This window comes from Dendrobates tinctorius, unplaced genomic scaffold, assembly GCF_039654945.1.
Source record: "Dendrobates tinctorius isolate UK_male_01 unplaced genomic scaffold, ASM3965494v1 ptg000019l, whole genome shotgun sequence".
NCBI classification, from domain to species: domain Eukaryota; kingdom Metazoa; phylum Chordata; class Amphibia; order Anura; family Dendrobatidae; genus Dendrobates; species Dendrobates tinctorius.
The window spans coordinates 27412859-27428396 of record NW_027361687.1 but is presented as its reverse complement, the minus strand read 5'-3'; the positions used below and the strand labels follow the sequence as shown (position 1 = coordinate 27428396).

At 43.1% G+C, this 15538-nt stretch overlaps 1 protein-coding gene across 2 annotated transcripts in view; it reads right to left on the bottom strand.

The window, feature by feature from the left end:
* NUSAP1 (nucleolar and spindle associated protein 1) overlaps positions 1-15538 on the bottom strand; it is a 71609-nt gene that overhangs the window by 38097 nt on the left and 17974 nt on the right. For both annotated transcript variants that reach the window (XM_073566749.1, XM_073566750.1), the window contains exons 7-9: positions 11376-11423; positions 9956-10122; positions 7105-7268 (exon numbers count right to left, since the gene is read on the bottom strand). In XM_073566749.1, coding sequence (XP_073422850.1) covers positions 7105-7268; positions 9956-10122; positions 11376-11423 — 379 coding nt within the window. The remainder of the gene's footprint in view (positions 1-7104; positions 7269-9955; positions 10123-11375; positions 11424-15538) is intronic.

The following is a 15538-nucleotide window of genomic DNA, read 5'->3' as shown; positions in this document are numbered from 1 at the left end:
TCACAACCCTTGTATCTTCTCTATCCTACAACTCCAAACAGTTATTCAAAACCTTTAACTGCCTCCTCTGCCCCCTCCAACCTCCCTCATCTCTACCGAGGACTTTGCCACACATTTCAAAAATATTAACCAAACAAGGCAAGTCTTTATTGTTCAACCACCACAACCCCTTTGTATGCCAGACCAATTCCAAAACCCCATAACCTCCCTCTCCAACATCACTTAAGGGAAGCTTGTATCCTCTACAAAGCACACCTCACCACTTGTGCACTAGACCCCATCTCACCTCCTCTCCAACATCACCACCACACTTATCTCATCCCTGACCTCTCTCTTCAACCTATCACTAACTTCTGGTACCTTGCCTTCTGCTTTCAAACATGCCACAATTACGCCTATCCTTAAAGAGCCAACCCTCGACCAAACAGCCATGTCCGGCTATCACCCAATATCACTGGTCCCATTTGCTTCCAAACTCCTGGAGCAGCACGTCCAGGCTGAACTTTCCTCCCACCTCTCATCTAACTTGCTCTTTGACAATCTACAATCTGGTTTCCGCCCCCATCACTCCACTGAGACAGCCCTGACCAAAATTACTAACGACCTACTTACAGCCAAAGCCAACGGACAATACTCTATACTCCTCCTTCTAGACCTGTCCTCTGCTTTAGACACAGTTCACCACTGCCTCCTACTACAGATCCTCTCTTCCTTTGGCATCAAAGACATCGCCCTATCCTAGATCTCCTCATACCTTTCCAACCGCACATTCAGTGTCTCCCACTGCCTCCTCATCCCACCCTCTCTCTGTTGGTGTTCCCCAAGGATCTGTTCTAAGACCCCTACTCTTCTCAATCTATACACTTGGCCTGGGACAACTTTAGTTTAAAGAATTCCAGTAGCATCTTTATGCTGATGACACGCAGATCTACCTCTCCGGCCCAGACGTCACCTCTCTGCTGTCCAGAATCCTGGAGTGTCTATCAGCCATATCCTCCTTCTCCAGCTTCCTCAAACACAATGTGGACAAATCTGAACTCATCGTCTTTCCTCCATCTCACAGATCTTCCTTACCTGATCTATCACAATAAATGACATCATGCTTTCCCTTGTAGAAAAAGAAGTCCAAAGGCTTCGGAGTAAACCTTGACAGTGCCCCATCCTTCAAACCGCACATCAAAGCTCTCTCAACCTCCTGTTGCCTCCAGCTCAAAAATATTTCCAGAATCTGTTCTTTCCTCAACCCTCAATCTACTAAAATGTTTGTGCATGCCCTCATCGACTACTGCAACATCCTCCTCTGTTGCCTCCCTGCCAACACTCTCACACCTCTCCAGCAGGGCTGTGGAGTCGGTGCTCATTTTGGTGGAGTTGGTATAAAATGGACCGACTCCTAAAATATATAATGAATTGGGTACAGTAGTTCAATGCAGAATGTGCTGAATATTTTTTGATAGGCATTTGGGAAAGTTATGAAATGTCCTATAAATGGCTGTTCTATTCCTGACCTAATGCTACAGTCACACAGCATTTTTGCTGCGTTTTTTGAGGATACGTTTTTCAGCTGCAAAAGCAGATCAGCTTTTTAAAAAAAACGCATCAAGTGAAAGGTTATTGAGCTCATAGATAATGTTTTCAATAGCAAAAGCAGATTAGAAAAATGCCACACAAACTGACATGCTCATTCAGCCCAAAAACAGTTCCTCACAAAACAATGTGTCTGAATATCATATCTTGAAACCCATCGACTTTGCTGGGATGCCCAAAGTCACTGCATTTTACTGCAAAAAACGGATCCGCAAAAACGCTGTGTGAATCATGGCCGTAGCCAGCGAGTGGCGACTGCCCCCCCTAGAAGCAGGGGCATGCACCTATCAAAACTCACTTGTATGCTGCAGTGCTCCCGTCCTGCACCAGACTGCAGGGGGCAATCTCCCCTCCTCTGTCCCGTCTTCACCAGAGAGAGGAGGGGCAGGGGAGCCTGCCCTGCACAGGATCCGATTCCTGGGCCCCGAGCGGGAGAAAGTTGTGCACACGCTGCAGCTGGCAATAAGAGATAGTAAGCAGGGCTGTGGAGTCGGAGTCGTGGAGTCGGTGCTCATTTTGGTGGAGTCGGAGTCGGTATAAAATGGACCGACTCCGACTCCTAAAATATATAATAAATTGGGTACAGTAATTCAATGCAGGATGTGCTGAATATTTTTTCATAGGAGTTTAGGAAAGTTATGAAATGTCCTATAAATGGCTGTTTTATTCCTGATCTAAGGCTACATTCACACACAGCGTTTTTCCTGTGTTTTTTGAGGATACGTTTTTCAGCTGCAAAAGCTGATCATCTTTTTAAAAAACTGCATCACCTGAAAGGTTTATGAGCTCATAGATAATGTTTTCAATAGCAAAAGCAGATTAGAAATCTGCTCTATCTATCCATTTATCCATATCTGTCTATCCATATCGTATCTGTACCAAAAAGAATGAAAACCGGGTAGTACACCAATATATATTCTGTTCTATCTAAATATCTTGATTATTGGATCATAAAAATGATTAAATGTCTGAGGTTCACATTGTACTACAATAAATTTTTCATTTAAATATAAGCAATATGTGTGGGAGTCGGAGTCGTGGAGTCGGAGTTGGAGTCGGTGTAAGGGAAATTGAGGAGTCGGAGTCGCAGGTTTGGCTTACCGACTCCACAGCCCTGATAGTAAGCAAGAGGGACATGCTGGCAATCTGATTGGAAAAGTGAGGAAATAGGTTATTGCCGCCAGAACTTTCTTATAGATATGGCGAACCCTCAGGTAACCCTAAATGAAGGTCAATGGACACAGGTGGCTAAATTGAAGGAAATGCTTAATCACCCATTTACCGTGACTAAAAAAATTACAAGCCGAGGATTTAACTCCTGGCATTTTCAAAAGGGAGTGGAAAAACTTGCTATTTTGCCTGGGGTCATCCAATAAAATTTTTCTAATTTTTAAATAAGCCCTGTGAGTGAGCTGGATCCACTTCTATCTTTCCTATTGCCTTGGACGCGGTGCAGCAGTGAGGAAGCCGTGCTCCTTTTTGTGCTTGGAATTACATCTCAGGAATGAGCTGAATGTTCTCTTTTGTTTTAGCTGATCTAATTAACACTGGATTTAAGACAGCCGACTTCTTCTATCCCTGCTGGTGATTTTTCCCTGCCTCCTGAGGTCTTAGTTTCCAGCTCAGTCCCTGCATGCTCAGCTAAGTGGTCTTTTGCTATTGTTCACATTTGATCTGGTTTTGTCTGTTTATTTGGTTCTCCAGCTGTGTCGAGGCGTCTAGGATCATCGTAGGTATGCTCCACGGCTACTGCTAGTTGTGTGGTTAGGATCAGGGGTCTGCAATCCGCTTAATTTCTGTGGCTTAGCTTGGTCTTGCTTTCCTCCTCGGTGACCCAATCATAACACCGTCTCCTCCATATATCTCTGAACTAGTCTCCCAATATCTCCCCTCACGTCATCTCCGGTCCTTCCAAGACCTCCTTCTCTCCTCCACACTTAATCGCTCCTCACCTAATCACCTCCAAGACTTCTCCCGAATATCCCCCATCCTCTGGAATTCTGTGGCGCGACTGTCAACCACATTCGGATCCTTCAGACGGAACTTGAAGCCCCACCTCTTCAAGAAGCTCACTGCCTGCAAAGACCCACGCTGCCTTCTCTCCACTACCGGGGCTACCACCTCACCAACACCAGAGCTGCTGCAACCCCCCCAACCTAGTGTCTCCTTTCCCACCATCCTGAGTATAGAATGTAACCCTGCAAGGGCAGGGTCCTCTTCTCTCTGTATCAGTCTGTCATTGTTGGTTTGTTTACTGTAAGTGATCTCGGTAATTTTTATGTAACCGATTCTCATGTACAGCAACATGGTGCTATACAAATAAATAAGAAAATAAGTTTTGTAAATTTTGCTGGAAAAATTAAAAGTTGCTGATAAACGCTTAGCCTTTCTCCCTTCCTAAAAAGAAAACAAACATAGAAAAAAAAGATGTTTCAAAAACGATGCAGATGTAAAGTAGACATATGGGAAATGTTATTTATTAACCCCTTAACTGGACAGTCTGTGGTGCAACGTGACGTTGGTGGATGGAGCGAGACATGATGTCCCAGATGTGCTCAATCGGATTCAGGTCTGGAGAATGGGCAGGCCAGTCCATAGCTTCAATGCCTTCATCTTGCAGGAACTGCTGACACACTTCAGCCACATGAGGTCTGGCATTGTCCTGCATTAGGAGGAACCCAGGGCCAACCGCACCAGCATATGGTCTCACAAGGGGTCTGAAGATTTCGTCTCGGTACCTAATGGCAGTCAAGCTACCTCTGGCGAGCACATAGAGGGCTGTGCAGCCCTCTAAAGAAATGCCACCCCACACCATTACTGCCCTACTGCCAAACAGGGCTGTGGAGTCGGAGTCGTGGAGTCGGTGCTCATTTTGGTAGAGTCGGAGTCGGTATAAAATGGACCGACTCCGACTCCTAAAATATATAATAAATTGGGTACAGTAATTCAATGCAGGATGTGCTGAATATTTTTTCATAGGAGTTTGGGAAAGTTATGAAATGTCCTATAAATGGCTGTTATATTCCTGATCTAAGGCTACATTCACACACAGCGTTTTTCCTGTATTTTTTGAGGATATGTTTTTCAGCTGCAAAAGCTGATCATCTTTTTAAAAAACTGCATCACCTGAAAGGTTTTTGAGCTCATAGATAATGTTTTCAATAGCAAAAGCAGATTAGAAATCTGGTCTATCTATCCATTTATCCATATCTGTCTATCCATATCGTATCTGTACCAAAAAGAATGAAAACCGGGTAGTACACCAATATATATTCTGTTCTATCTAAATATCTTGATTATTGGATCATAAAAATGATTAAATGTCTGAGGTTCACATTGTACTACAATAAATTTTTCACTTAAATATAAGCAATATGTGTGGGAGTCGGAGTCGTGGAGTCGGAGTCGGTGTAAGGGAAATTGAGGAGTCGGAGTCGGAGTCGCAGGTTTGGCTTACCGACTCCACAGCCCTGCTGCCAAATCGGTCATGCTGAAGGATGATGCAGGCAGATCGCTCTCCATAGCGTCTCCAGACTCTGTCACGTCTGTCACATGTGCTCAGTATGAACCTGCTTTCATCTGTGAAGAGCACAGGGCGCCAGTAGCGAATTTGCCAATCCTGGTGTTCTGTGAAAAATGCCAAACGTCCTGCACGGTGTTGGGCTGTGAGCACAACCCCCATCTGTGGACTTCGGGCCCTCAGATCATCCTCATGGAGTTGTTGTCTAACCGTTTGTGCAGACACATGCACATTTGTGGCCTGCTGGAGGTAATTTTGCAGGGCTCTGGCAGTGCTCCTCCTGTTCCTCCTTGCACAAAGGCGGAGGTAGCGGTCCTGCTACTGGGTTGTTGCCCTCCTACGGCCCCCTCCACGTCTCCTGGTGTACTGGCCTGTCTCCTGGTAGCGCCTCTGGACACTACGCTGACAGACACAGCCAACCTTCTTGCCACAGCTCGTATTGATGTGCCATCCTGGATGAGCTGCACTACCTGAGATTGTAGAGTCCATCTCATGCTACCACGAGTGTGAAAGCACAACCAACATTCAAAAGTGACCAAAACAGCAGCCAGACAGCATTGGTAATGAGATGTGGTCTGTGGTCCCCACCTGCAGAACCACTCCTTTATTGAGGGTGTCTTGGTAATTGCCAATAATTTCCATCTGTTGTCTATTCCATTTGCACAACAGCATGTGAAACTGATTGTCAATCAGTGTTGCTTCCACAGAAGTTTGATTTACTTGAAGTTATATTCTGTTGTTTAAGGGTTCTTCATTTTTTTGAGCAGTGTATTTTTAAAAACATTTTCTTTTTACTTTTGGCATGCTACAATAGTCTCCATGGGAGACTAGAAGCTGCCACAACCCGATCAGCTCTGCTACATAGAGGCGATGATGAGCAGACATAGCAGATTACTTACTTGCTATGAGCGCCGACCACTGGGTGGCGCTCACAGCATGCAGGCACTGACAACCAGAGAGGTCTCCAGTAGACCTCAGATTGCCATGCCAACACACCGGTGACCCTCAATCACGTGACGGGGGGGGTGTGTCACCGGTGTGCGCATTTCCGGCCCGTTGCGCTTGTTAAATGCCGCTATCAGCGTTTGACAGCACTATTTAACTGGTGAATAGGCACGGGTGGATCACGATTCTACCCGCGGCTATTGCGGGCACATGTCAGCTGTTCAAAATAGCTGACATATCCCAGGAAAGATGTGGGGATGTGGGCTCACCACCGGAGCCCACATCAAAGGGAGGGAGTCCGTCATTGGTGTAAATGTATGCACAATGTCAGAAAGGGGTTAAATATAGTGTGTGATAGAACTCGGATTTAAGGGCATAAAAAATATCAAAGTTTGAAAAGGGAGAAATGTTCTACCTTGTCAAATTTTATTTTAGATATTGTCATGAATGAAAATTATATCAACCAAAATTTACTAACTAACGTAAAATACAAAGTGTCACTAAAAAAAAAAAAAAAAACAGTCTCAGAATCACAGGGATATGTTGAAGCATTTCAGAGTTATCACCAGCAACTCTGGTCAGATTTGAAAATTGAGGCCCGGTCATGAACATACAAAGTGGCTCAATTCTAAAGGGGTTAAAGATGCTGGCCACTATTTTTTCTTTTTATTGATGGCCCATCCTTCTGAAAGGCCATGAATATCTTATTTGGGGAAGGGGGCAGGGCCAGAAGTTTTCAGATTCTGCTACCACACAGAAGCGCCATCAGGTCTGTAACAGCCAGGTTTTCAGATCCAATCTGTCTATGAATGAGAGTTGTATCTGCAATACCTGTACACAGCCACTATAGGTGTGGTGGAGCAGTTTTCTGGCCTACACCGGTATACAAAAAGTAGAGGCCAACCTCTAAGTTTATACTTCTAGAGACAAGACTAGGCATTTGCTTTATAAATTGCATTGTCTGAAACATGGATAGGTTATGATTGAAGTTTCAATGTCAGGTATAGCAAACAAGCGACTGAGAAAAATAATCCAAGATAACTAGCAAATACCTGCTGGAATCTTTGTTTCTTTAGTGGCCGGTGTGGCCTTCACGCTACTCTGTGGTAAACTTTTTCTTGGTTCACCGTTGTTGGGCACAAAAGTAGAAGATTTCCTGGCCGGTGTCTTTACCAAAGAATATTTGTGTTCATTGTCCTTTGTTGCTCCAGAAAACCTGAATGAAGAAGCCAACATGAGAACTAATATACTAAACTTACTTTATTTTGGCAATTTCATTTTCTTATGACCATAAGATCTTGAGCAGCTGTGATCTGGAAAACACTAGACCGACAAAGATTTTGTTCCCCAATATCCTTTTCACCACCACTTAGTATTTTTTTAAGCCTGTGGCATCAACAGTGTCACAGGTTTCCATGGCAAAGCCCAAATACAAAAACATACCAGAAAAAGAAACATCCTTACTAACATTAAGTCGAATTGAATTTAAATCCTTTGGTGAGCAGTTTTTAATTTTAGTGTTAGGACTTGCAAGTATGAGGACCCTTAACGTGGGTTGCGAGCTGGTGTATTTTGTCCACCATATCGAAAACCTCAAGTAATGCATTTATTGACATTTTTCACTGCACATTTTTTCATTTTTTTTTTGCAGGATGCAGTCAGGCCCTTTAGTGTTGGTTGGGCGTACTGGGGCGTCTGTCTTGTGGGGTGCACTCACAGTGCTGGGCAGCCCGCCTGATCTAATAGTATGGGTGTCATCAATAGGCTGTAAGCCGGACTCTGTGCACTACATGTACCTGTGTGACTGGGGCCCTTTATCTGTGGGCATTTTTACTAGGCAGCCACCCTCTCCACGAATTGGTAGGTTTGTGTCTATATTCATCAGTATTTTGCACCTGTGCTGCCCCAACCTTTACCATGGGGGTCTGCTGCATTTTGCTAATGCATTTATAATCTGACGTGGCGTTGGTAAGAAGTTTCTTTTTCTGGCATGTTTTTTGAATTTATGTCCTTTGGTGAGCCATTTTTAAAGCCCAATTACAACAAAGAAGTCCCCAGCTTTTTGTGGAAGGTGGCAGCGTTGGCAAATCAGTTCCTAAATGCAAAGGACCACGGTGTCTGCCAGCTCCCACACGACGTTGTTCTTTCCCAAGAGCGCTACTGCGGATAGACTGCTGTGACAATATTAAATAAGCGGCTGGGAGGGCAGTATAGGAGTACATTTTACATGGTGATCTGATGCATTTAAAAAAGTGGTTGTCGCAGTTGTAAAACATTCACTTAAAGGGAAAGTCAGGTTCTCTGATGCTTTTAAGCTAACTGAAACAAAAAGTTTATGGGAATAAAGTCCTTGCTGGACTAGACCAAGGTCATTATCATACAGCAATTATATTCAAATATATACCATTTTGTTAAAACAATAAAAATATTACTGGAAAACCTGAACGAAAGACCAAAAAAAATAAATAAATGTAATGAGCACGGTTTGATAGTCAGGGGACCAGAGTAGTTCCTGTAATGAAGTCAAAGGTGTGACACAAGTATGCCCAGTTTTCATAGGTGTTACAGAGATACGCCCTGTATACGGAATAAGAGGGATTTACAAACCACTTGGCTATTCCTTTCTGATTGGAAGTAGAAAGACAAATACCGTATATACTTGTGTATAAGCCGACCCCCCTAATTTTGCCACAAAAAAACTGGGAAAAATTATTGACTCTTGTATAAGCCTAGGGTGGAAAATGCAGCAGCTACTGGTAAATTTCAAAAATAAAAATAGATACCAATAAAAGTAAAATTATTTGAGACATCAGTAGGTTAAATGTTTTTGAATATCCATATTGAATCAGGAGCCTCATATAATGCTCCATACAAAATACACCCCATATAATGCTGCATAAAGGTTAATAATGGCCCCATAAGATGCTCTATAGAATAATATGCCCCATAGATGCTGCCCCCATAGACTAGGCCCCCCTATGCTGCCCCCATAGACTAGGCCCCCCTATGCTGCCCCACAGAAAATGCCCCCATATGCTGCCCCATAGAAAATGACCCCATATGCTGCCCCATAGAATATGCCCCCATATGCTGCCCCATGGAATATGCCCCCATATGCTACCCCATAGAATATGCCCCCATATGCTGCCCCATAGAATATGCCCCCATATGCTGCCCCATAGATTATGCCCCCATATGTTGCCCCATAGAATATGCTCCCATATGCTGCCCCATAGAATATGCTCCCATATGCTGCCCCATAGAATATGCTCCCCTATGCTGCTGCAAAAAAAAAAAAATGCCATACTCACCTCTCCTGCTCAGGACCCGGCACCTGTGATATTCACCTGTCCGGGATTCATCGCTGCTCACCACTCTCTGTGCGTCCTCTGTCAGTGACTGTTCAGCCAGCAGAGTGCGCGGCGCACTAACCACGTCATCGCGCCCCCTGCTGGCTAAACATCACGGACACAGGAAGCAGCAGATGGCGGCGAGCAGTGTGGGAACGAGGACAAGTGAATATCGCTATACTCACCCGTCCTGGAACCTCTCTGCAGCCTCGCTTCTGCCTTCAGCGGTCACGTGATACCGCTCATTACCACTCATGAATATGCACATATTCATGAGTTTAATGAGCGGTACCACGTGACCTCTGAAGGCAGGAAGAGAGACAGTGGAGAAGCGAGGGGGCTGCAAAGATTGCCAGGACGGGTGAGTATGATCTGTGACACCCCCTGCCCCCCCCTCCCCTGCTGACCCCCAGGTATATGACTCGTGTATAAGCCGAGAGGGGGACTTTCAGCCCACAAAAAATGGGCTGAAAATCTCGGCTTATACATGAGTATATACGGTAAATGCCCCGTGTCAGCCTTGGAAATGATCAGTAATGAAACTTTCACTTACCTCACATTCATTTTAGAAGATGAATATGTAGATGCTTTTCCACCAGACTTGTCCACCAGAATGCTCCTTTTGCCTGCAGATCTCGTATGAGACGGTGTCTTTGCTGAAAAGAGGAATCCAGTCTGTGGGACGGGACTTAGTAGAGAGAATCTATTCTGCGTGGATTTCTAAGTAGGGATAAAAAATAATAATAAAAAAAAAAAACAAAAAAAAACAAAACACAACAACAACTTAAAAAAAATTGGTTCGAAAGTAAAAGTAAAAACACCTCAAAAATATATAGAACCTCTTCCAAATGTAAAGTTTACCATAAAGAGCTGCATTTGAGCTGAAATTACAAATCAGCATCCCACATCTGATATGCGCTTTAGCCCATATGTAAGCATTACAGAGATAAGTAACGTGGGGGTGTAGGTGATCCTAAATTCTTCACAGCCCCCCAGAGTCTTTCGTGGAAAGCCACACTTCAATTCCCAACATTAGATATGGGTCAAATTCGCACATCTTAAACTTAAATATGTTGTGGAGCCAATGTTGCACCTAGAGAGCACTAGGTAAATTTATAAAGTTAAGACAATAACTATATAAACGAACATGAAGGAGGAGAATAATCAAACTTGTAGTCAGACACCTTGTCAGAACTGGGTGAATGGAAAATTATCCACTCTAAAACTACAAGCTGTCCCAGATGAGAATTTACAAAAGCCTGGGATGGGTAGAAACGTCTTGTGTGTGGATTTTCATTAAAGAGCACTAACTAATGTGAGTACCGTCCCAGATGCTACTCTTAAGAGAAATGCCATCTTGACTTATGACTAGTTCACTCAATGGCAGTAACTTTTTATATGGCCTATATAAGACAATTGAACAAACAAAAAATATAATATACATGTCTGACACAGATCAGTAACCCTGCTAGAAGTAGCACCTCAACCTCATTGTTTACAGAAGTGACCAAAGATTTGGGATGTGTGGTAGATCATATTCCAGTATCTGAAGAATATAGAGCAAACCTCTCTTACACAAGGATGGGTGCTGATTTGAATGAGCAAAAACTGCAATTGATACTAATAGGAGGTGACTTGTGTTTGGGCTGTAGCCACCAGCAAAAGTGCTTTGCATTGTTGGGCTCTAGACACATCACACTTTGCAAAGTGGATTTTCTTTTCAGGATGTACTGTAAAGTGACTTTATTAGAGAAAGAGTATTTAAGGAATACTTCTACATACGTTGGGAAAAAAAAATATCAATTTTTACAACCAGAATTACATTACACGAGTGTTCTCTCATTTCCAGACATTTTTGAGCCAGTTTGTAGCTGATATGATATTACACTTTGTGCTGCCATCTGACACAATAGCACGTGGAAATGATTATCTAAACTAAAGCTATATGCAACCCTATGTGGTCACCTCTTTACCTTAGTATTGCTGCCTGGCGTCTTCTGATTAGAGTTCTTTGTCAGCATCTGCAAAACAGAAAAAGAAACTGCATACTTGTAGTCCGAATTCAAAGTCCATCAACATTTACATGAAGTCTGTCTCTTTCAAGTCGTTTCCTACCTTCTGTAAAAGATTTTCTACAAGATTTTTTAAAGGTGTCAGACCCTGATGTTAGAGGAGAGGCTGGGCTCAATCTCAATTCATCTAAAAGGTGTTCGATGAAGTTGAGGTCCGGTCATGTTCTCCCACCAAACATGTCCTTATGATTGTGCTCAGTGCACAAGGTCCATTCAGGGATGTGGAGTCAGACTGTCCATTTTGGTGGAGTCGAAATAAAATGTATTCCTATTATATATAGTACTTTGGGTACAGTAGTACAATACAGAATGTGCTGTACATTATTATTTTTTTTTTTTATAAGAATTTGGGAATGAAATATCCTATAAATGTCTGTTCCGTTCCTGATCTAAGGATCTCGGCTTTTCGTTGAGAGGAATCTGTGCTGCACTTTATGTACATGCTCAGAAGTGAGGCAGTGCTGTGGATTAAGAGTCAGGGAAACTGAGGATACAGAGGTTTGGCTTACCGACTCCACAACCCCGGCATAGAAAAGGGGCTTTTCCAAACTAATCCCTCAAAGTTAGAAGCTACAAAATATCTTGTGCTGAAGTATTAAGATTTCCCTTCACTAGAACTAAGAGGCCAAACCCAGAAAAACAAGCACAGCATTAACCCTCCACCAAACCATACAGCTGCCAAGGAGAGGAGAGAGAAACCCTGTTAGTGGCTCTGTCAGGGCTTATGTCTGAACCCCAGCAAAATGGGATTGGGAAGTATACACCGATGGGGTGTAGATGGAGTCACAGTGTGCTGTCATACCAGGGCTGTGGAGTCGGTAAGCCAAACCTGCGACTCCGGTTCATCAATTTCTCTTACACCGACTCCACCATATATTGCTTATATTTAAGTGAAAAATTTATTGTAGTACAATGTGAACATCAGACATTTAATCATTTTTATGATACAATAATCAAGATATTTAGATAGAACATAATATATATGTATTGGAACACAACTTTAGAACACAAAAAACTAATTGTAAATATGTAATACACTATGTAATATCGAATATATATATATATATATATATATATTCGATATTACATAGTGTATTACATATTTACAATTAGTTTTTTTGTGTTCTAAAGTTGTGTTCCAATACATATATATTATGTTCTATCTAAATATCTTGATTATTGTATCATAAAAATGATTAAATGTCTGATGTTCACATTGTACTACAATAAATTTTTCATATATATATATATATATATATATATATATATATATATATATATATATATATATATATATATATATATATATATATATATATAGCACTATGTAATAAAAACTATGTAAGTGGCAAAAAAACAGTTTTCAACAAAAACATACTAAATAACATTTGTGCAGTCTATGAATTTGTTCTATGAAACAGAATTGCCTCCATCAGATCCTCCTTCATAGATGACCTCAAATCAGACCTAATAATTTTAAGGCCAGAGAACCTCTCTACACTAACTTGGGTTGGAGGCAAAGCCGTAACCACATGGGCAACATCTCTAACAATTTCCGGGTATAAAGGAATTGCTTCATGCACAGTTTTGATGAACGGTTGAATTTTTCTATTTCTTTGAGAGCAAGTGAAACATTTTGCTGAAATATGGTCAATCTGCTTTCTATAGGAGACGGATGAATATATGGCAGCAGTAGCACTGTCAGGACCCAAGTCCTCTTGCGCCTGGCAGTCCTCCTGTAGGCCACTCATTCTAACTGCTACTTCAGTCAGAGCTTCTTTTCCTTTAGTAAGCTGTTGATCATCAAGCAGTATACGATGACTTGGGTCCACATAAACAGCTGCCAGAACATTTTTAATTTTCCAATAGCTGTGTCTCTCTCCGTTTCATTGAAGCAGAAATGCCATCTGCGATTAAACCTCCTCTTTGGGACAGGCAAAATAGCAAGTTCTTCCACTCCCTTATGAAAATGCCAGGAGTTAAATCCTCGGCTTGTAACTTTTTAGTCACGGTAAATGGGTGATTAAGCGTTTCCTTCAATTCAGCCACCTGTGTCCATTGACCTTCATTTAGGGTTACCTGAGTGTTCACCATATCTATAAGAAATGGTTTTATTTCAAGCAGTCGCTCAATCATTAAATAAGTGCTGCCCCACCGAGTGGCTTGATCGACAATTGCCCCTTTCCCAGCACATCTCTTCAAGATGGAATCAATTTTAGGGGTTCTGGCAACAATAACCAATTTCCTCACTTTTCCAATCAGATTTCCAGCATGTCTCTCTTGCAGACTCTCTTATTGCCAGCTGCAACACAGCCCAAGTGATGAATATGAAAGTGTTTTAAAGCAGCTTCAACAAGATCATCTATTTCTACAGTATAATTTTGCTGTTCTTCTGTTGTAATATCTGTTTGTTCCTCAGTTACATGAACAGCACTGTGGCCTTCCATCTCAAACATACCGAATCCTAAATTTTATTCTAGCTGTTGTTCATTACTCTCATTCATCAGTTCAATTGTACTTATGTTTGAAGCATTGTCCATTACAATAGCAAGAACCTGCTGTTTTTTTGAGTTCGTAATCTTGTAGAACTTTTTCCACTAAGGACTGGAGAAACTGGCTCCATTATATGTCCATTTTGCAAACTTGCGAGAAATTCTTGGCATACGGATGCTTACATGGGAAAAATACGTGGCCACACCCTGACAACGGATGACATACAGATCACTATTTAGGGACCATTTATGCGTATTACGGCCGTACAATACGGTCTGTATTTTCTACGCTGTGTGTGACGCCGGCCTTAGTATCTTTTACTGCCAGTGTCTTGGTAACGATTTCTTTGTTGTGACAAACATATTGAACATTGATGGCAAAATAGTTCACTCTGTGACGTGTGCAGGCATCCATTTTAAGAAACATGAAGCGTCTTTTGAGAGTCTTTTTAAGATCTTCCTTTTGTTTAAGGGCTTCTTCAATCACTAATTTTCTAATAATTTCTCTTCCCAGAGAAACACCAATGGATAGATAGAGTAAGCAGATTAGAAATCTGCTCTGTCTCCTCATTGGGGGACACAGAACCATGGGTGTTATGCTGTTGTCCACTAGGAGGCAACACTATGCATAATCTAAAAAAGATTAAACTATGGCTCCTCCTTTGCAGTATACACCCCTGCACGGCGTTAGCCTTCTCCAGTTTTTGCTTAGTGTCGCATAGGAGGCACACCTAAGGATTACAGATGAAGAAAATGGGTCTCCTGCGAGACTCCCGACATGGCTCCTTCCTCGGCCCCTTTTATAGGGTGCCCGGTTGAAGTAGAGATGGCTATTCCCCATGTCGCTCCTTCCCTAGTCCCTCGGGTGCTGGTTCGAAGTCGAGACCCCCCTCCTTCCCCAATTCCCTTTGGTTTCTGGGTTGAGGTGGAGGCGAGGATAAAGCCACCTGAAGGTGACAGCAGGACCGTCCCTATTCCCCCTCTGGGGGTATTAGGTTGAGACGCCTCAGGTAGGGTGTGCACAGGCAGCACTCTGCAGCTCCCAGCGGTATGGGCCAGCACACTACGCATGCATCCAGGGACCCCAGACCAGCTGTGGGCTCCTGTCGGGACCGGGGGGGGGGGGGGGCTTATGGGGTAAGAGCACAGCTGTGATTCCGTGTTCCTATAAGGCCCCCTATAGGTTCCTCTGCATAGCCACCCCTGTATGGCCCCTCTGCATAGCCATCCCTCTCGTGCACTATGCCGGGCTCAAGGCCCAAGAGAACCAGGCAGGACTGTTTTTATGCATTCCGCACAGCCTGCAGAACCACTCTCCCCAGTGGCAGCAAGTACTCGCACTGCCAGGACTGTATCCAGACTACTGGGTCAGAACCCCAAGAAGCCCCTACCAATGCTTCGGTGTCTGCTACCACGCCGGAATGGGCTACTCAGATGTCGCAATCTATGACGCAGTCCATAACCTAACCTCCACATTGCTTCAGGCTCTGCAGGGTCATGCCTCGGCTATGAACATTACCCAGCAAAGGGAGAGCTCGACTCAGGGACATGCCGTTCCGGACACATCCAGAC